The following is a 21079-nucleotide window of genomic DNA, read 5'->3' as shown; positions in this document are numbered from 1 at the left end:
ACCTAATAGGATACTCAGCTGAATTCTAAAGCCAAGATGAAATCGCTACCTGTGGGAGTTCCCCTCTAAGTATTAGTAACATTCAGACCTTTGAAGGAGGCCAGCTGCCAGTGGTATGTGGTAGGTTTTACTTTCTTTTTCTTTCCTGCATGTGGCATTCAAAAAAAAGGGAACTAAATCCTAAATGTGTTTCTGTTAATAATTAAAATGAAGCAGCGATAATGCAAGGTTGGATGCTATTTTAAAAAGATTCCGACATTGGTATATCCAGTCATTTGCAAGTTTCACATTTGGAACTTTGCCTTCCACTTGTGGAAGTAGGCCGAGTAAAATCAATTCTGCACAATTCTAGAAGTCCTAAGGAGCTCTCATGCCTATGGGTCATGTAAAAGCTACTGAACCTTCCTTGTCAACTAGTTAGCGCGCAGTGGAGAGGGGGGAAAGCAAGCAGGAGTTCCGTCATGACATTTTCTAGTTATCACCATTCTGAACCATTTGGTTTAGAAAGTTGAAAAAGGGTTGCTCAGGTTCACGGTCTTGTGTAAAACAATAGGAGCTGGATATGTTTCAGAATTAAGAAAGGTCCAGCTTTAGAAGGATCATAAAATGCACGCGGCATGGAGTAATAGTCCCCAGGGTCTGGAGCGGCACCCCACAATCGAACACGTTAATATTTCCAAAACATATGAATATTCACAGAAAGAGGAATAAATTGAAAAGTATTACTGTCGGCTCATATCAAGTTTTACTGCCAAATGTATTTGCTTAAATTTGGTTTTCAACTGTGGCATTGCTAATAAGGGGCTATGGACATACGTTGCAGTGACAGAGATAGAGCACGACAAGCCTGGTCGAGTCCTGGTAATATTTAATAGAACCGAATCACAGGGCTGATAATTTATGATCTCTCCCTACTGGACCAGTTACTTGCTTTTCCCTTTTCTGACCTTCTCTTTGCATATCTGTCAAACAGGGGTAGTATTTGCTTTGTAGGCTTTTATGAGGATAAGATAATGTAAGTTAAACACTAAACAGTGATTGGCAGACAGTGGCTGTTCAATAAATGTTAGCTATTAAAATTTTGCCTCTTCTCTTCCCCCTTCCCTTTTATGAGATAAAAATTTACTGATACAGTGGTTGCAGCGCCACTCTGGAAACAGGCTTAAGTGATGTGGAGTGCCCTGATTTTACTGGAGAATTAAAAGTCTAAATTTTAAGATTGAAAACTCATTTAGTGTTAAATGACTAATACAACTTTAAAATTTGTTTATAGAATGACTAAACTTTTCAGTGATGAATGAGTGTTTCTATTAATGTCATATCATATTTAAATTTCTTGAATGCTTTGTTTTAGCTGTATTTGAGGAAGGAATATTTACCACTAGCTGATTTGCCATTATGAGGCCCCTTTTAAAGTTTCTATCCAGGTACTCGTCTTCTAGAAAAATATTTGAAAAGCATAGTGTCTGATGGTAGTGCCGTCACAAAGATATAACCAAGGTTTATAATTTAATATATTGGAAAAGTGGCATTAGGAGATAAGTCTCTTCCAATTTTACCCCCCCCCAAATTTTATAAGAACTTTAATGGGCTTTTAGTGCAATACAGTTTAAAGTAACTTTTGTAAACACAAATAGACCCACAGACATAGAAAATAAACTTACGGTTACCAAAGGGAGAAGCAAGGGAGTGATAAATTAGGAGTGTGAGATTAACATATACACACGACTATATATAAAATAGATAACCAACAAGGACCTACTGTATGGCACAGTGAACTACACTCAGTATTTTGTAATAACCTGTAAGGGAAAGGAATCTGAAAAAGATTGCGTGTGTGTGTGTGTAACTGAATCACTTTGCTGTTCACTGAAACTAACACAACGCTGTAAATCAACTGTACTTCAATTAAAAAATAAAGTATCTTTCGTAAAGTAGACCTTTACTTTTAAATCCTTAAGGCTCCCTTTTTAAAAGGGGAAGAACGAAAGCAGAAGGATTTCAAGAGAAGAAAGAGGTTAGCTTACTTGATGGGCATATGGCCCTCAAGACTTATTAGCATTTAAGCGGACGGAGTGGGTCTGCCTATATTTACATGCATTGTATCACCTGCCTTCACAGCTGAACTATCAGCAGAAAGTAGGCATCATGTACTGCAAAGCTGGACAGAGCACGGAAGAAGAGATGTACAACAATGAATCAGCCGGCCCAGCCTTTGAGGAATTCCTCCAGCTATTGGGAGAGCGCGTTCGGCTCAAAGGATTTGAGAAGTATCGTGCGCAGCTTGACACCAAAAGTAAGAAATACTTATACCCTCCTACTAGGTATATCGTCCTCCTGCTGTGTTGACGTTCACCTGATAAGTTGCCTGTAAAACAACATGGCCACTTACTGTAGAAAACTGCTGGTGATGGGGGAGAGGAAGAAGCCAGGGAGGGAAGATGTGGCTCTAAAACAATTGAAGACCATAGTCAAAGTAGCTAGGATTGGACTTTTAAAAAAATAGTGTTATCAGAAATGGGGAAGGTAGAAAGCAGTGGATGGAGATCATGCAGAATTGCCCCTGGATAGTGTTGCACAAATTTCACTATATTTAGCTGAAAAACTCCTGCAACTTAAAACCATCTGGTTGCAAGCCCTAGAATTTTTGACGTTCACTAACTCATTTCATAATCCTTGTGCATATCTGTGTAGTCAGTCATTGTATGGTTTTTTTAATTTTTATATTTTAATATCTAGAGGTATTTTTGTTTATTTATTTCCTGTTATTATTGTCCATAGTCTAACTTAATCTCTAAGCAAATAGGCTTAGCTTTGATATTAGTTTGGCTCGTAAAATGTGTTGATTCAAAGCACAATAGTGTAGCAGTCTGTTTACCTACAACTCGTGAACATAGAGGTTTGTCCCTTCCCATTCCCAGGTGGTTAATAAAAGAGTTATGTTCTCAAGTATCTAGAGTATGTTGACTTCTGCTATGCGTCTGTGTGAAGGCAATTTTAAATTTTATCTCAAAATCCATCCATAGACACCTGTGACCTGTTTTTCTTTGAGAGGGTCTTTGGATTAGTACATCTGTATTGCAGTCTATAGTAATCGCTCTGATTTTCTGTACAGGAAATTAAATAAGGAGTTGAGTCATGAAAACAGAAAAGCATTCATAAACTCTACTGCAGGGAAGAATTTCCTGTTGCCATGGTTTTGCTGTTGCCAACTTGGAAACGACATGCAGGAGAACCTATGAAAAACCATAAATAGCCTAGACTCTTAAATATTATTTGAACGTTCCATACTCTGCTTGCAGCTGCATAATGTGTTAAATCTCGATATGCCCTTAAACTCTTTTTATCAAGATATTTTGACATTTCCTTTGTAATTCCTTCACGTTGTCCGGATTTGTTGTGTTATGTAAATTATCACCACAAAGAGCTATTAAAAGGGTCTGGGAAGAAAATGTAATTAGCGCCTTGATTCTGTCAATGAATGGCCAGATTGGGAGTTGGTAAGATTATTTATTATTTGTGTATTTACAGGGTCCCAGCCATCTCTTGATGATGAAGGGCAATGTGAGAAATGTATAGCAAGGGCAGACTTAAGCAGTGTGGCACTGAGTAAGGCAGTGGAATAAGCAAACTAAGCACTTTGCACATTTTGCCCCAATATGCCAGGAACTGCAAAGGCCTGGATCAGCACACTGCCTCTAATGGCACATTTTTCAGTTATGTAATACATCCATCTGGGAAGGGTTCCTTTTCACTGAACTACTCTCCTTTAAGGCTCCGTGTAACCTTCTGAGGCATAGCTCCTGAGAAAGAGGGTTCAGTTTCCTTTTTTATCCTTTCAGAGGGTCAAGTTTCCTAAAGGGAATGAAAAGTAGGAAAGTGTTTCCATTCTAAAGCCTGAAGAAGACAGTATGCATGTTTATCTCTCTTACTCCAAGCTAGAAGAGACCATTAGCCTCATCACTTAAATGGGTATTAAACAATAACAGACCACAGAAATAGGGATCAACCAGCCTCTGCACTCTCCCCAGCAGCCTCCTACTGGCCAGGACACACCCAGAGGTGAGACTTGGTTCTGTGTACTGTGAGATAAGCTCACCACATCTTACCTAACTTTATGCTGTGTTAAGAAACGCTTTCAATAAGATCTTTTTTTTTTTTTGCGGTACGCGGGCCTCTCCCTGCTGTGGCTTCTCCTGTTGCGGAGCACGGGCTCCGGACGCGCAGGCTCAGTGGTCATGGCTCACAGGCCCAGCCGCTCCGCAGCTCGTGGGATCCTCCCGGACCGGGGCACGAACCCGTGTCCCCTGCATCGGCAGGCAGACTGTCAACCACTGCGCCACCAGGGAAGCCCTCAGTGTGATCTTTAAAAAGAGAAAATGCTTTCCAGAACGTGTGTTCCTAAAGGATCGCTCCGTCTCCATATGACAGTGTAGTTGTCACTTGGATCTGTGGATTTGTAGTCTTCATCAAATTAAAATACTATTTGCCAAACTCATTTTTTAATTTTTCTGCACCTCCACCTTCTGAATCTCTAATTACTCATATATTAGGTCACTTACTAGTTGTGATTCGATTTTTAAACTTTTTTTCCCCTCTGTGCTTGTGTTTGGATAATTCCAATGAATGCATTTAAGGCACTGTATTTTTCTTTTCTTCCATAGTGTCTTAATCTGCTATTATCCAATCTAGTGAAGTTTTCATTTCAGATATTGTGATTTTCAGGTCCAGAAGTTGCATTTGGGTTTTCTTTTCTTTTTTTGGGGGGGGGGGTTCTCTTTTCTTATATTTTCCATATTATTCTCATTAGGTTCATGTCCTCCTTTAAAGCCTTGAGCGTATTTAAAATAGCTGTGTGAAAGTCTTTGTGTGCTAATTCCATCATCCCTGTCACCTGGGGTCTCCCTTTAACAGATTTTCTCCTGTTTTTGAGTTACGTTTTACTGCTTCATCTGTCTGGTTATTTTTGATTGGATAGTGGACCTTGTAAATGTTTCTTCATTGAGGACCTGGATTTTGTTGTCTTCTTTAAAGAGTGTTATTTTATTTTGGTGGGCAATTAATTTAATTATAGAACAGCTTGATCTTTATGAATCTTGTTCTTAGGCTTTTTTAAAGCATACCTATAGTAGCCTTTACTCTCTGGCTAATTTAGCCCTCCTGCTAAGGCACCTGAATACCAGCATATTCAGTGAGGTATCTCTGCTGTGGTCAGTCAGAAGTTGAATGACTTCTACCCCTGTGTGAACTTTGAGGATGGTTTGGCTGACAAATCTCTGGTAGTTGTTATTTCCCCAATAGTTTTTCTTTTCTTTTCTTTTCTTTTCTTTTCTTTTCTTTTTTTTTAACTGAGATATGATTGACATATAACACTGTATTAGTTTTGGGTGTACAACATAATGATTCAGTATTTGTATATATTCCGAAATGATCACCAAAATAAGTCTAGTTAACATCTGTCACCATACCTAGTAACACAATTTTATTTTCTTACGATGAGAACCTTTAAGATCTACTCTCTCAGCAACTTTCATTTACGAAATACAGCGTTATTAACTGTAGTCACCATGATGTACCTTACCTGAATGTTTTTTCTTTCCCTGGCTTTTGGAACCTCACTCTGTGCTTGTGCAGCTTAATATTCAGCCCAAGGCTCAAGGGAACCCCTGTGTAGATTTCCGAGCCTTTTCACCGTGTGGTTTCCTCTTCTTTGGTATTCTGCCCAGCAAGTATCAGCCGCCTCAACCTTCCAGACCTCCAGCACGTTCTGGCTCCCCTCTTCAGATCCCTGCTCTGTGCCGTTGTTTGGAAAGTACTTCCAGGTAGAAAGCTGGGTGGGGATCATAGGGCTCACCTTCTTTGATACTTTTTTCTCAGGGAACACTATCCAATGCTGCCTATTGTAAAATGTCTGAAAAAAGGTTGTTTCAGGTATTTTGTCTATTTTTCTATTTATTTACAACGGGAGAGCAGGTCCTCTACCAAGTGCTGTTATGGCCAGAAGTAGAAGTCTTAGACACTTGTTACGTGTCATCTCATTTAATCCCCACAAACTCTGCTAGATACCAGTTATCCCCATTTTACAGAATTGGCTTCTTTAGATCAACTAACGTGCCCAAGGTTAGGCAGCTAGTAAGCATTAAGGAGGGAGAACAGGTCCTAGTGTTACGGTTAATGACGTGTTTAGAGAAAGCGTAAATGTAGAATTAGGTACAGTGAAGCCCGCAGAGCTCTGCCTTGTGGCTGTATCTTCCCCTCTCTCGAGCCCTTGAGCTAAAAATACTCAAGCCGTCTCATGAGACATCTCCACTTGTCATGTATTATAATTATATTCAGATTTTAGTACTTCGGTAAAGGAGGAAGAGGCTCAGGAAAGGAAGGATTGATGGAACTGTCAAACCATTTCTTCTTTTTCCCAGTGTTCCATACAAAGTCCAGTTTCCATCTCAGAAATAAGGACTTCTAGCAAACAAGCTACAGGTGTGTCAGGGGTTGGAACAGTTCTGCAGTGAAGAAACTTTCAGGAGTAAATTTTTTTCTCCTTTTTTTGTTTCATTATTTGGATGGCATAACCTCTAGATAATTACCATCCCCTCACACTACAGTAAATACGAAAATAAGCTTCCCACCAAGCAGTTTATTATTTGAAAGCTGGAGACCACCCTCATTTTAAGCTGTGTGTATGGATTATTATTGGGGAAATTATTTCCCGAATGAAGCATGTTTGTCAAGTCAACACGTAAGAGACTTAGAAACCCTTTGAAAAGCATTCCTTCAAAGCTCTGCCTTCTTTGATTTGCCACAATATTAGTGAATGCTTGTTACTTCCCCCATTTTTCAGCAGTATTATAAAGATCGTTGAGGGCTTCCCTGGTGGCGCAGTGGTTGAGAGTCCGCCTGCCGATGCAGGGGACACGGGTTCGTGCCCCGGTCTGGGAAGATCCCACATGCCGCAGAGCGGCTGGGCCCGTGAGCCATGGCCGCTGAGCCTGCGCGTCTGGAGCCTGTGCTCTGCAACGGGAGAGGCCACAACAGTAAGAGGCCCGCATATCGCAAAAAAAAAAAAAAAAAAAAAAAACATTGAGATTCACGATCTTAGAGGAGATGGAAGACTTTTCATAAAGAAAATAAATCCTTTATTTGGAATATTTAACCTTTGATAAAGAAGGGAGTAAAACTAGCATTATTTAAATGTTTCACACATGCAAAGGACTGTTTGGAGTTCTAGAGACTGATGAATGAAGAAAAGTTTTCTTTTTTCATCTCCTAAACTTTAAACTGTGTTATAGTGTAAGGTTTTTCCTTTGAGTGTTACTGAGATGCAGTTGGCAAAGAAATTAAAATATGTAAAAGGCCCTATTTAAGGCAGCTACACTTTTTATCTCAACTGCACAAAATTCTAAGTTCTGATCAACACATTTCTTGAGCATCTTTATGGGCTAGTACTTTCATATGCATTGTTTCAATCCTCAGAACAGTGAGAAGAATATCGAGGGGCGAGGGGTGGAGAAGTGAAGTGACTTGTTTGTGGTCATTTAGTAAATGATGCTGGAGGTATTGGAATTCAGGTCTTCATACTTGCAGGTGGGAATCCAGGTAATTGCAGGTATCTTGCAAAGTGCTCAGTAGGTAGAAGATAGTAGTGACTGATTCCTAAGTACCTGTCCCACATCATCGCTTATCCTTTTCTCACCATATATTAGTGATTTTAAGAAGCCTTCAGTCCTGGGCACATACACATGCATACTTGCACGTTCCCTGAACTGACACAGTATGAATTCTCCTGTCATGGCAAAGGGTGGTATTACAAACTCTCCTTGATCCCTTCCTCAGTGAAGTAAAGTAACCTACCTCCTGACCATGGTTAAAGGTACACTGAAAAAACATGAGTAAATATGGTAGATGCCAGAGAAGGTGGGATTCTCGACTTCCCCAAATACTTTGTTACAGAGTGTGTGAAATAGTACTACAAGGAGGCGTGAACAGTACTACAGAGGTGTGCCATCCAGTGTTCCAGATGTTAATACTTGTCCCCGGCTGTGCTTCTGAGCATTGACCTCTGCATCCCCAGACCCGGAGGCAAGCTTTCATAGAAGGGAGATCTGGGGTCTTAAATGGATGGCCCTCAGCAGCCAGCTGACTGTTGTAGGATTTCAAGCTATGGATAATAATCAGATCCGCAACCTGTCTGCGATTTTGTTCTGCCTTTGATGTGTTCCGTGGTGGTGAGGACGTTCATAAGCTGAGCTTAAGCTTTCTTCATTCTATTGACTTTATTAGTCTATGTGCAATTAGGTCATTAAATTGCTTTTCTCTTTGTATTCATAAATATTTAAAACTAGGAACTTCCCCAAAATCAAATTGCTTAGGCTTGATCCTTTATCTAGCTTTTCTGAAGTCGAACGTATCTGTTAGTGACCAGGAAGTGGTTACATAAAAATCGAATTACTTTTTCCTGATTCAGATTCCTACACATCCACCTTTATCATCCAAGTTTTATTCCCCTTAAAGCAAAAGAGTTGAGCCAAGAGAAGTCAAGGATGAATATGACAATGACCGGATCTGAAACTGCTTCTACAAACTTATTAACCTCTTCATACCATGTTCAAATAGAAGTGCCTAATGTAGGGTATTATCACTTATCGACACCTTTTCAAAGCAGCTGACAAGAATATTCTCATCATTCCTCAATTATTCAGTGTCTTCTTATCATCTAGGTTGAATATTAGAAATTTTATTTTCTATGACTAGCGGAGAGGGCTGACCTTATTAGTGGATATACACCATTCGCTGGTAGTATAATTTGGAGGCAAATCACATGATTATCAAGATGACCTATAAGATGCCCAAATTTATTTTTTAATTTTAAAGCTCCATACAAATAGGAAGGAGCATTATCTTCTTTTTATCCCTCTTCTATAAACATATTTTTCCCCTTAGAAATCACTCAGTATATACTCTTTTCAACCAGAGAAAAAAAGATTTTTGTCATTTTCCCAATGGTCATCTTCCTGATTTTCATTCTGTTAAGTGTTTCATGGTCTCAAGGTCACTAAAATAATAATAATAACAACATTAAATGCCTTATTCTTCAGAGAATATAACAAACATTCAGTTTCCATTCTCTCTGGTAAAGTTTAGCAATTCTATTATGTACAGTAATTTCAGGATTTTGGAATTCCTTTCTTCTCAGAAAGGAAAATTTCATTGTTTTGGCCCTAGTTTCATGTCTGAAACTTTTGAAACTGTTTCCAGACTGTTTAAAATGATCAGCAAAGCTGAGGTTTTCAGAGGTCCCTAGAAGAAGACGGGTCATGCAGCATCCATTGTATGAAATGAGGCAAGCGTCGGAAAGAGAGAAAGGACAAGAAATAGAAAACAAATTATCTTCAGGGTTGTCTTCATTTTTCTTTCCTGGTAGTAATGCCTTTAGAATTAGAAAGACATACAAAGCAAAATGTAGTAAATGAACACTGGATGATAATTTGTTTTCTAGTTCATTAACTTTGCTTTAAATTGACTTGAAACACATGTAAGTACTCATCACAGCTGACACATTGACTTGAAAGTTGTAAAATGTGCGAATCAGTTCTAGAGGTATTTATAGCGAGGGTCCTTAACAATAGAAACCTTCTTCATACTCAAGATCTGTCTTAAGTAGGTCAATGATTTATTGCAGTTGTATTTTTTTGTGGTAATCGTCATTAACATTTAGAAGATATTTTTCTTGGGGCTTTACGTGTTGGTACGTATCTTTGCAGTTTTTCAAAAGTAGTCTTTGCTTTATTCTACATTTATCTTGTTTTTAAAACCCTTTGTGTTTTATGCCCTCTTCAAAATTAAGATCCAGGGTTGAAACTCAGGGCTCTAGAACATCTTAACAGGTCTCTGCAAACCTCCGTTATGGTCTATTCTTGGAGCAACGCCTAAGGGCAGTGCAGCTACTGCATTAGAGTCCCCTGGGGGTGTTTATTAAAATAGATTCTTCTGCCCAGCCCCACACCTACGGAGCAGTATTTCTGGGAGTGGAGGATGGGAAGCTGCCTTTTAAGCGGCTTCCCAGCAGATTCCATGCACACTCCAGTTTGAGAACTACTGCCTTTCGGTACATGCCAGAGGCTGTCTTGCAGCGTCATTCTCTAAAATGCGGTAAAGTGTTTGCTCCTTAGCAATATGGTTGGTGGAGGATTGAGTTTACCCAAAATGAATGCATTTCTGTTCATTTTGCCGCCTGTAAGTCCAGGTCCTAATCTAAAGATATTCCCCTTCAATTGGACAGTTAATAATTCTCTTTGGTTTCCAGGTATTTATGAGCACGTTGATTTGTTAATGATTAAGGGGGTCGAGGTTGTTTTTCTCCTTAAGGAAGGTGAGAACAGAACACACTCAGTCTTAAATTGTTGGACATTGCTGTAATACCTTTGTTATTCAGCGTTACAGTCTTGTTAAGTTTCCATCTATTTGTTAAGAACAAAACGGTTCTCTTGCTTGAGTCAGAAGTATTGGAAAAAAATGTTCTGAACTTGAAGTCTGTGGACGGAATTCAGGGGTCTGTGATCTTGGATGGGAAGTAATTTTACATTTATCTTCACTGACCCCTAATTGAAATTTAGCATTTCCTTCAGTTATGAATGTAGGCAACACACCACAGTAGTATAAGCTCTACCTGTGATTCTATCACCAGTAGAAAGCATAGGTATTTTCATACTATATTGTTTGTTGTTGGAAGTATGTCAAGATACTGCTTATGCACTTCACTATGTCAGAATTATAGTAGTTATTAGACCAACTGCTCAAACTTATTATATAAATCTTATGCTATTATATCATTTTAAAATTGTTTTGATAGTGGTATTTTTCAATCTGTTGATTTCTGTTGAAATCTTATGTATTTTATGTTATGCATTTACAAATATTATTCTCAGAAGGAATCCAAAGCCTTCACTAGACTGCCAAGGGGGGGATTGGGTACAAAAAATGGGTAAGAACTCCTATACTGTGTCTTCTCTTAGGATGTCTTCATCCTAAACCATTTCCCTTTTTCTTTTTTTGAGCTCCATCTCTTAAACGAACTATTTTTCCTATTGTTACAGTTGTCTCATGTTTTTTTTTTTTTTTTTTTTTTAACTGTAGCTGATTCCACTGGAACCCATTCTCTGTACACAACATACAAAGACTATGAGATCATGTTCCATGTTTCTACCATGCTGCCATACACACCTAACAACAAGCAGCAGGTAAGAGATCCTTGTGTTATCTGTGGGTTTTTTTGCCCTTGTTTCATTTCCCCCAGAAGCCTAAGTGGCAAGTTTATAAAATCTTAAACCAGAATTTAATGTTGCACCTGTCACAGCAGCAGGAAGCTTTGTACTTTGTGGAAGTAAGGAATAGCAAATGAGCTGAAAACAAATGAAGAGACACAAATTCTGGGTTAACAGCCAGCTGGATGGCTTTGTGAATTAATCATTTGCTTTTCACCCACGAGAATTGAGGTTTTCCTGAAATCTGAAAAGAACAAGTTGAAATCATGGTGATTAGATGACTCTGCAGGGTTGCAAAGAACACATATGAGTGGGTGAAATTTCATCTCAAGAGGCCAGTGTACGAAGCAGGAAAGTACTGATGTTTCATTTCAAATTTCAAAGGAGGTTTCCTGCACTAACTTGGAGAAAAATCAGAATGTGGATGGGGGCTCAGGAAAATGTTTTTTCTTTATGTGTTCTTCAGGGGACAACATAAGTAACAATTGCATTTGTGTACCTCTTGTGTACCTCATACAGAGAGTTTCTTTTAAAAAGATCTAAAAGCACAAGGCCTAGTACTAAAATGTAGTCTGTGAGATGATGAAATGCGAAAACTAAGAAATGGCAGATGGTTACAGAGCAAGATGGAAATGGAACTGCTTTAAAGAGTATGTGGTGGTAGTTGTTTTTAAAAAATGTTTTAAAACAAATGATACCAAACTGAAACTTAAAAGAACCAGAGAACTCACAGACTCTCCTTTCAGTAGCTGTTACAAACACAGCAGTCTAGTATCACTTCTGACCTTAAAACGGACATAGATTTTGTTATTGTCAACTGTTGTACTAACAGAACACAGGGCCAGCTGCAGAATGAATCACATCCTCTTTCAGAGAATTTAACAAAATATGGATCGAATCTGAACACATCGTCACTTTAGGTTTGATTACATCACACATCTCAGTAACAAAATCTTGCCTCTTACGATTACCAAAGCAATCAAAACGTAGGAAGCAAAGCAATGAATCAGCTATAAATCTGAAATAAACCTATTTTAAGATAAATTCCCCTATCTGGAGTTTGTTGACAGTTTGTTTTATGCAAATTCCAAGTTCTAGACTTTTGAGAGGAAAATACCCTGCTAAGAAAAATATACTAAACTCACTCTGACCAGACAGTAGAGAGAATTTAAGAACATCAACAAATGATCTTTAAAGGGGAGATGAAGGCTTATTCTACCTGATTGCTCAGCAGAGAAAGGTAACATGTGGGGGAATGGGGGTAAAAAATTTGGTAACAAGACTCAATTGTATATCCAGCTAAATGAATCAAAGGGCTGAGCTGAGTGAGTTGGCATTTAGGTGGACATCCATCCAAATTATTTAATTTGGGGTCCAATCAAGGCAAAAGTATTATGGTCCTGAATCAGAGTGAAAGAATAATTTGTATTTTACATATTAAGAAATTTAAAATTCTCTAGCTAAAGAATTTATTTCTTCTACATAGATTATGTTATGCTTGGAAAACCCAGAAAGAACGTGTCTTTCAAAATCTTTTTTGCAGAAATTGGTTTATAAATACTGTCTTTTTTTTCATTATATATAATGTGAGATGGATAGGTTTATTTCTATTTGGGTCCTTTAGTAAGACAGTAACATTACATATCAGGCCATATTTTGAAGGAAGAATGACATTGTATCAAAAATGGCATCTATGCAGGCATGACATATACATAGATTGTATTTGAGCTTGATAGGTTCAAGATTCTGAGGAGATTAATAATCTTTGATGATGGGTATATTTTATATAGCAATCAATACAGAGCAGCCTTTATTTTTGTAACATCTGATAATATTGCATGTTTAGAAATGAAGTACACAGCCTCATTAGAAGATCATTTGGGATGCTTTAAAATTCCTAAGGTTAAAAGTCCATTTCCTGAACATTCTAACTCCCAATTCTCAACCCTAATCTAATAGGCTGTTGTTTCTCCCAGCTGGCAGCCAATACTCAGTCACTGATTTTACTGATACGTAATCTGTGTAAGGTAAAGTCACTGGAGAGTTTTTTTAAAGGTTTATAAATACAAGCTTATGTCTAATAGATAGTTTATATAAACGTCATGTTTAGTTGTTTTCCTCCTGGTAGGAGCCTCCACGTAATAAATATGAGTAATGCAAATTTTGTTCAGTTTTTCTTCACATGATTGAGTTAAACTCCCTAATAACCCCTTTCTAGAGAGGCGCTGAGCTAGGATGATTTGGAGTGCCTGAACTTGAAAGCTACCTTTCCAAAACACCGTTTAATGTGAAACAGAAGGTGGTCTTAAGCAGCTTTCACTGTAATTAAAGAAGCTATTTAAACCTGAAATTTAACCTGCTTTAAAACTGTTAGAACGTTTTGGAATATTATTAATTTCTGTATTCCCAGCTTGTGCCATAAAAAGTATTATCAGAAAACACCTTAGCCACATTTCTTTAAATGAAGCTAATTAAATCAGAACATAAATTGCGTTGTAATTACTTTAGCCGTTCTCATCTTTAAAAAATATTCCCTATGGCAAGTTTCTTACATGAAAATGGAACAAAACTGTTGTTATGGAAACTGAAGATTTGGAGATGCTGGGACTTGGCGTAATATGCTAGAGATTAGTTAGATCTATTTGAATGGACTGTGTGTTTTATGCAAATTTCTGAATATTCATTTCCATATTCTTCCTTGGAGGGAATGATAAGATCGGCTAAAATATTGGCAATAACTGTGTAGGTTACCTCCCCTAATATGTACTGATTAATAATGAATGTTTTAAATACAGTTACATAAGGGAATCGGGGAGTTACAAGCAGAGCGTTGTCATTTATGTCTCTTGCTTATGTTTTCTTTTAGCTCCTACGGAAGCGGCACATTGGAAACGATATCGTAACAATTGTTTTCCAAGAGCCTGGAGCACAGCCATTCAGCCCAAAAAACATCCGATCCCACTTTCAGCACGTTTTCGTCATTGTCAGGGTTCACAACCCCTGCACTGACAGTGTCTGTTACAGGTACTGGCTCCAGAGGTGGCTGGATGGGCATTGGTGCGCGGTCACATCGAAGGCCCCCTCCAGCTCTGCTTTCTGAAGTTGCAGTGGGAAGTCTATTGCTATTTATTTCTGTCTTTAAACTATGCTTGCGGATGGCTGAATTCACAGGATGACGTAACCTGATGGCATTGACATTCCCCAGACGTGTTGGTTAGACACCTGCCGTTTCCATTTGCACCTCCTTCTTAGGTGGCATCCTTCATCCATGCCATCTGGACACCAGCTAATTACTCATGCTGCTAATTATGTTTTGCTTTTGCCATGCCAAAAGCAGAGAAGAATGATCATAATAAGTAGGGAAGAGAAGTTTAATTTTTTTTAATTATTATTATTATTTTTTAAAAGCCCAAACCCTTGCTTAGGGCTGACTTGATTACCTCTAACATTTCTGACTGCAATCTTAGGGGTATTTCTATGCTTTGTTAAGCATTTGGTGGAATGGTTTCAGTGTCCCTCGTTGACCTAGTCTCATGAGTATCAGAATTCAAGCATCTACCTGCAGAGGCCTCTGCAAGAATCCTGGAGGGGGTTGGTGTTGAAGAGGGTACGAACCTGTGACGCTGTGTTGACATGAGTGTAGTTTCAAGAAGATGTGCGCGGATGTTCTAGCATTAGTAAGATGTCCTAATAGGAATCTGTCCTTTCAAAATATGAAAGATTATCGTATCTTTCCATCCCTAAAATTTAGAAGACAAGGCTTTGTTAATTTTGGATTTTTGTTTTTGAATTAACAGAGCCACCTACACAGAAAGTGGCCAGTGCAGACTGATAATTGGTTTATTGTGAGAACTACAACTGTCTAATCCCTAGGTGTAATGCAGGTTAAATATAGGAGAACGAGCAAGTTCAGGGAACAAAACAAGTCAAGGTTACATTGGACTCCTGCTGACTGCCATCATCCTTGCCCATTCCACAGTAACTACGTATAATGAGCTCTAATTAGAAGCCCAGCTCTGATCTAGGCACCTTATTTGTGTTACCTCATTTAATTTTTTTTAAAATTATTTTATTTACTTATTTATTTTTGGCTGTGTTGGGTCTTTGTTGCTGCACGCGGGCTTTCTCTGGTTGCAGCGAGTGGGGGCTACTCTTCGTTGCGGTGCGCGGGCTTCTCATTGCGGTGGCTTCTCTTGTTGTGGAGCACGGGCTCTAGGCACGCGGGCTTCAGTAGCTGTGGCATGCGGGCTCAGTAGTCGTGGCTCTTGGGCTCTAGAGCGCCGGCTCAGTAGTTACAGCACAGAGGCTTAGTTGCTCCGCAGCATGTGGGATCTTCCTGGACCAGGGCTCGAACCCGTGTCCCCTGCATTGGCAGGCAGATTCTTAACCACTGTGCCACCGGGGAAGCCCTCATTTAATTTTTAAAACCTCTGAGGTAGGTGCTGTTTTAATCCCTGTTTTCAGATGAGGAAATTTAAGCACTTGGGGGTAAGGTAACTTACCCGAGGTCGGCTGGTACTGGGTGGAGTTTAGATTTGAATGTACCAAGTCTGATTTTAGAGCCCAGTCTCTTAATGGCTCTGCCATGCTGTCTTCCTCCATGCCATGTGCAATAGGGGTCTTTGCTGCCCCTGCTGCTGACGTACTAGCTATTCCTGAACTTCTCGGGTGCCAATATGAAAACCCCAGACCAGGGAGTTCTGTAGCTTCCTGGACTCAGTGGGTGGAAACTCAAACGAAGGAAACCTAGATCTGAAGCTTTTTCTCAAGAATATGGTCTCCAAAAGCTGCTTTATTTAGGTGTAGAAGGAAAGAATTAGTGCAGAACATTTGACTGTAATCGGGGTGGATAACTATTTGCATTTAGAAAATACCCCAAGCAATTGAAATGTTCTATGTACTGGATTCGGGCAAAGGATTTCATACTACTTTGTAGATAGAAAACTAAATCCTTTTTGCAGTGGTCGCTAGGAAGTTTGGGGAGTGGAAGGCTATGTACTTTCTTTTAAAAAGAGATTCTTCTTTTAAAGGTGTTTGTCTAAATAAAGTGCTGTCCAATAGAAATATAATGCAAGTCACATATCAATTTTATATTTTCCAATAGCCATATTTTTAAAGTAACAAGAGATAGGTAAAATTAATTTTAACAATATGTTTTTGACCCAATAGTATATTTTATTTACCTGATATATCCGAATATTATTATTTCAACACGTAATTTTTAAATTTTAAAAATTACTGAGATACCTTATGTAGTTTTGGACTAAGACTTTGAAACCTGGAGTGCATTTCTGACTTACAGCTCATCTCAGGATGCTCAATTTTCATTGGAAATAATCTGTATTTAGATTTCATACAATTTGCAATTGGAGAAGTAGATTCATAATAGCTTATTGCAAACATACTTTTTAAGTATGTCTCCCTCTCCTTCAAAGACGTTTGAAGAACTGAATCGAGTGTCAGTTTTTAAAATTTAATGTGATTTAACACTCTTTGGTCGTACTAGCCACATTTCCAGTACTCAGTAGCCACTGAAGTATGGCCAGTGCGAGTCTAAATAGACTGATAGGAGCAAAGGTGTCTGAACCTTCTTAATTACTTGGCTGGATGAGTAAGTGATATCTGTTTTATTCTTTTCAAACCCTCCTTCCCAGCCTGAAACTCATGATTTTTGCTCTCTCTCTTTCTTATTTTTAATCTCTTACCTGGAGAGCCCATCTTCTTAAGCCCACCTTGTGATGCTGGGAACCTTTGCAGGGGGACACTGGACACCCCTGCTCACAAGACATGGACTAGTCTGGAATTTCCCTAGTTGCCAAGCTTACTTGAAGACCCAGTGCACTGTGATTTTTGGAACTAAAGTAGTGATCTTTTCCTATTATAAACTTTGTGTACATGAATTTTTCTCAGTCCTTCTTAAACTCAAGTAGGTTTGTTTCCTGGGGTATGTGGTGATGCCAGGAGATGTTTAAAGGCCCAGAATAACGAGGGTACCTCTCTTGTAGTCTTTAATGCTTGGGGGAAGGAATGTTTATTTTCATGAGAAAATAAATGTATTATGAAGTAGAATGGAAAATTTGTATCAATTTTAAGATACAGTGTGGGTCTTCAAAGAGTTTTCATACCTGTGGGCTTTTCTCATACATTGGCCCCTCCCCACACCATTAGAGATGTGAATTTATAGGCTTCTTTCATTAGGGATACTCTGGTGGGAAAGCTTAGAGATGCATTTAATTTGTACAAATTATATTTAAATCTCATTTATCTCTAAGAGGTGTAGTTAGAATAATTCAAAGCCTTTTCATCATTTAAAATCTCTTGTTCCCACTTTCTCCACTGTGAACACTCACTTTTATTTACTGACGTCTACTTGGTGCCCAAAGTGTGGAAAGTTATTTCCTCAAAGGAATGTCTTGCTCTAATTGTGTAGAGAATTGTGGGGTCAATACAGGCTCAAGATATAAAGAACATTTAACTGAGAAAATGGGATTCGGTGTGTGTTTTGAAGCACAGATGGTGGAATTCAGTGGCAAAATGAGAATAATTCTGTGAGTCCAGGGGTGGAAAGTGGTATAGATGAACACGTAGACACAGGAAGGAAAGTGGACAGTACAGTAAGAAGGCTATGCTGTCAGAGAGATGAGTGGGCAGTGGAAGCCCTTGGAATGCTCGGCCAGCCAATAGCACTGTATAAATAGTTCTAGGAAAATTTACTCACCGTCACCGTGTGAGGAAATGTATATACAGAAATACAAATTTAGGCTTTATTGTCATTTATTTTTCACTAGTTCTTTACAGTCCTTATCAGAATATACTAGGCACCATTCTAGGTTCTGGGATTCAAGGGGGGAACAAAGTGACAAAAATCCCTATAGTGAATATGGAAATGAGGCTCTGAAATAATGTGTGTTGTATCACCCTCGGAACTAGAAAGTTTATACAGGAAAAACTGACTAGTTTAAGTTAATGCCAGAGGCCAGTTAACCTTGAAGAGTAGACCTAGCCAAGAACTCAGAAATTAATCACTACGTCTGTGTACAAAAGCTTATTATGCCCATACCTGATAAGAGGACCCTGTGGTCTCTATTAGTTTACTTGTATCATTACAAAGAGCTTAATCGTCTGGTTTCAGTTGATAGAGCAGATTAGAAGCAACAAATCAAAAAGATGAGCCTTTAGTGGCAAGGATGTACTGAAAGCATCAATAAGTGATTACCAGTAAGGGAGATGTAGAAAAACGATTCACATTAAAGGTACAAATTCAATAAGCATAGCAGTCTGGGGTCACTTGGTTTGGGACCAAACAACCAAATATCCATCACTCACCCCGAGGGCCTCACTTTGTAAAAACATGGTGCAAAAACTTTGTCACCATTTTTTTTTAACAGGTAATAAATTCATGGATCTAGGCATTGATCATCAAAGGCTGCAAACATCATAAAAAGAGATAAATGCGTGTCTCATAATGGAAGAATACAACCGCATCTCGGAATTAGTCTTATCCTCTCTTCCCAAAATTGAATGTGAATCCAATCAAACCTCTAGAGAGGCCAGGAAATACAAAAGACCAAAGGACATGTTTGTATTCAGCAAAATTCAGGCTCTGGACTGTGTGACACATAGCCCAGTTTCTTCAACAAATAAATTGCAAGAAATAAAAGAGAAGTGAAGTAAGAGAAGTGGAGGGGCATTAACAGAATATAAAAATTTAAGATAAAATTAATTAATTGTAATGTATGGGCCTTATTTGGATTCATTTCAGACAGACTATTTAAAAATCTTAGGACATCTTAAACAATTGAAAGATAGAACTTTGATTCACTCTATGATGAAATTAAAGAATTATTGTTCATTTCAAAACTAGTATAGTAGTAAGTGGTTTTTATAAAGATTGTATTCAAAAACAGATGTTAAATTGTGGTCAGTAACTATGTTTGGGAAGGTAGATATATATGTCACTCCTCTCAGAAAGATTTCTGTGTTCAGTGGTTAAGATGTAATAAATGTTGAAAGGAGTTAGTGTGAGGTAGTATAAAAAGCACCTGGAATCAGACCAGACAGTTAAACATATCAGATTTTAAATTTCCCTTTCTGTTCAATGGAAGGTGGCTTGACATCTACCTGAAATCCCATAAGTAAAGTATCTGGTCTAGGCAGGGAGTGTTGTGTATGCACATTAAATGACCATGCCTTTTTCTTCTTTTCTCCTCTTGAATAAAAATAAATAAATATGCAAGCTTCAACCAGGAAGAAAAATAACGAAGGTGGAAATTTCTTTCAGAAAGTCTATTCCAAGCCATCATTAATCAGCATCCCTATTGTCCCATGTAGCTGACTTTTCTAACACAAAACTCTGAATATGTCACTCTTTGTGCTTAAAACCATTTAGGGCAACTTTTTTTTTGCGGTACGTGGGCCTCTCACTGTTGTGGCCTCTCCCGTTGCGGAGCACAGGCTCCGGACGCGCAGGCTCAGTGGCCATGGCTCACGGGCCCAGCCGTTCCGCGGCATGTGGGATCTTCCCGGACCAGGGCACGAACCCGTGTCCCCTGCATCGGCAGGTGGACTCTCAACCACGGCACCACCAGGGAAGCCCCATTTGGGGCAACTTTGAGACTCCCCAGCATAGCCTCCTTCATGGAGCCCTTCAGGTCTGGCCTCTCTTGTCCCTCGGCGTCCACTGGCACCTCTCCCAGTCCTCCCCCCAGCATAGAGCTACTTACAGCCCCTCCTCTCTGCACATGCCGCTCTCTGGGCAAGAATGCCTCTTCTCACGCACCCCTGCCACTTTCATCCAATGAACACCCGCTCTTCTTTTCTCTGGGAGTGCTCCCCTGACCTCCCAGGACTGGATAAAGTGCCGGCCGTTCGGAAGTGTTTCCAGTAGCGCGCTACACCTCCCTAGGAGAGCACTCACACCACGAGCGGTAGCCCCACCAGGCTTTGAGCTTCTGCAGGGCTGCGACTGTGACGTCTCATCCTTGGTCCTGGCGTATAGTCGGTGCCCAGTGAGTGCTGGTGATTGAAGACTGTTAGAAGCGGAGAGACCCCAAGAGGGAACAGTGAGCACACATTTGTTCTGCCACTCATCTCTCCTGTCCTTTGCCAAGGTCTGCTTTCTTGGAAAGCTCCCCAAGCTGGCAGTCTGATCTAAGCTTCAAGGGGAAACTTCCCTCTACTGTTTGGATGCTAAGTCCCCTTCCTTTTAGACTTCATTGGTGATTGCTGTTTCCATGGTGCTTCAGAAGTTCAAGTGTCTTATTCTTCTCTTTTCCATTGAGACCTCTGTTCAGATGTCTCTGGAACATTCCCATGTATCACCTTGCTACTTCATCCAAGGTCTTTGATGCCAACAAACGCCCAGGCTCATTAGAAACAGCCTATAATGGTGGTCTCTTTGGCCATGTGACTCTTGTGGATGGTTCCTTTTGCAAGCACTTCAAGAGTGGAAGATTCCGCACTCAGGGAATGTGTGGTCTTGTCACACTGCTGGCCATCCAGAAGCTCAGATTCCAGTCCTGGCTTTCTCTAACAAGCTCTGGGCAAATCATTTTACTTCTCTGAGTCTGTTTCCTGGAGCAGTGAAGAATGTCTACCAGCTGTTCAAAAGGAGGTTCAGGGATGTGTCAAATGAGAGTGAAACAGAACACCTTCCTGCTCCCTCAGTTGTACTCCGAGATTTGGGGAACAGAACAGATTTTTGTGTTAAAATGAATACAGATATTCTTCAGTGGAATGCAAAATCAAGATGAGTGTTAAGATGAAACTCAAGATTGTATTGGCAGAGTTTGAGGAACGCTGACTTCTCTAAGTCCCCC

At 39.4% G+C, this 21079-nt stretch overlaps 1 protein-coding gene across 11 annotated transcripts in view; it reads left to right on the top strand.

The window, feature by feature from the left end:
* Positions 1-21079, top strand: part of SIPA1L1 (signal induced proliferation associated 1 like 1) — a 480253-nt gene that overhangs the window by 374481 nt on the left and 84693 nt on the right. For all 11 annotated transcript variants that reach the window (XM_082647658.1, XM_082647659.1, XM_082647657.1 and 8 more), the window contains 3 exons: positions 2122-2296; positions 11134-11237; positions 14128-14285. In XM_082647658.1, the coding sequence (XP_082503784.1) occupies positions 2122-2296; positions 11134-11237; positions 14128-14285 (437 nt within the window). The remainder of the gene's footprint in view (positions 1-2121; positions 2297-11133; positions 11238-14127; positions 14286-21079) is intronic.

Source organism: Grampus griseus (genome assembly GCF_964374135.1).
Source record: "Grampus griseus genome assembly, chromosome: 2".
Classification (NCBI taxonomy): Eukaryota; Metazoa; Chordata; class Mammalia; order Artiodactyla; family Delphinidae; genus Grampus; species Grampus griseus.
The sequence above is the reverse complement of the archived record's forward strand: the minus strand, read 5'-3'. Positions and strand labels throughout refer to the sequence as shown.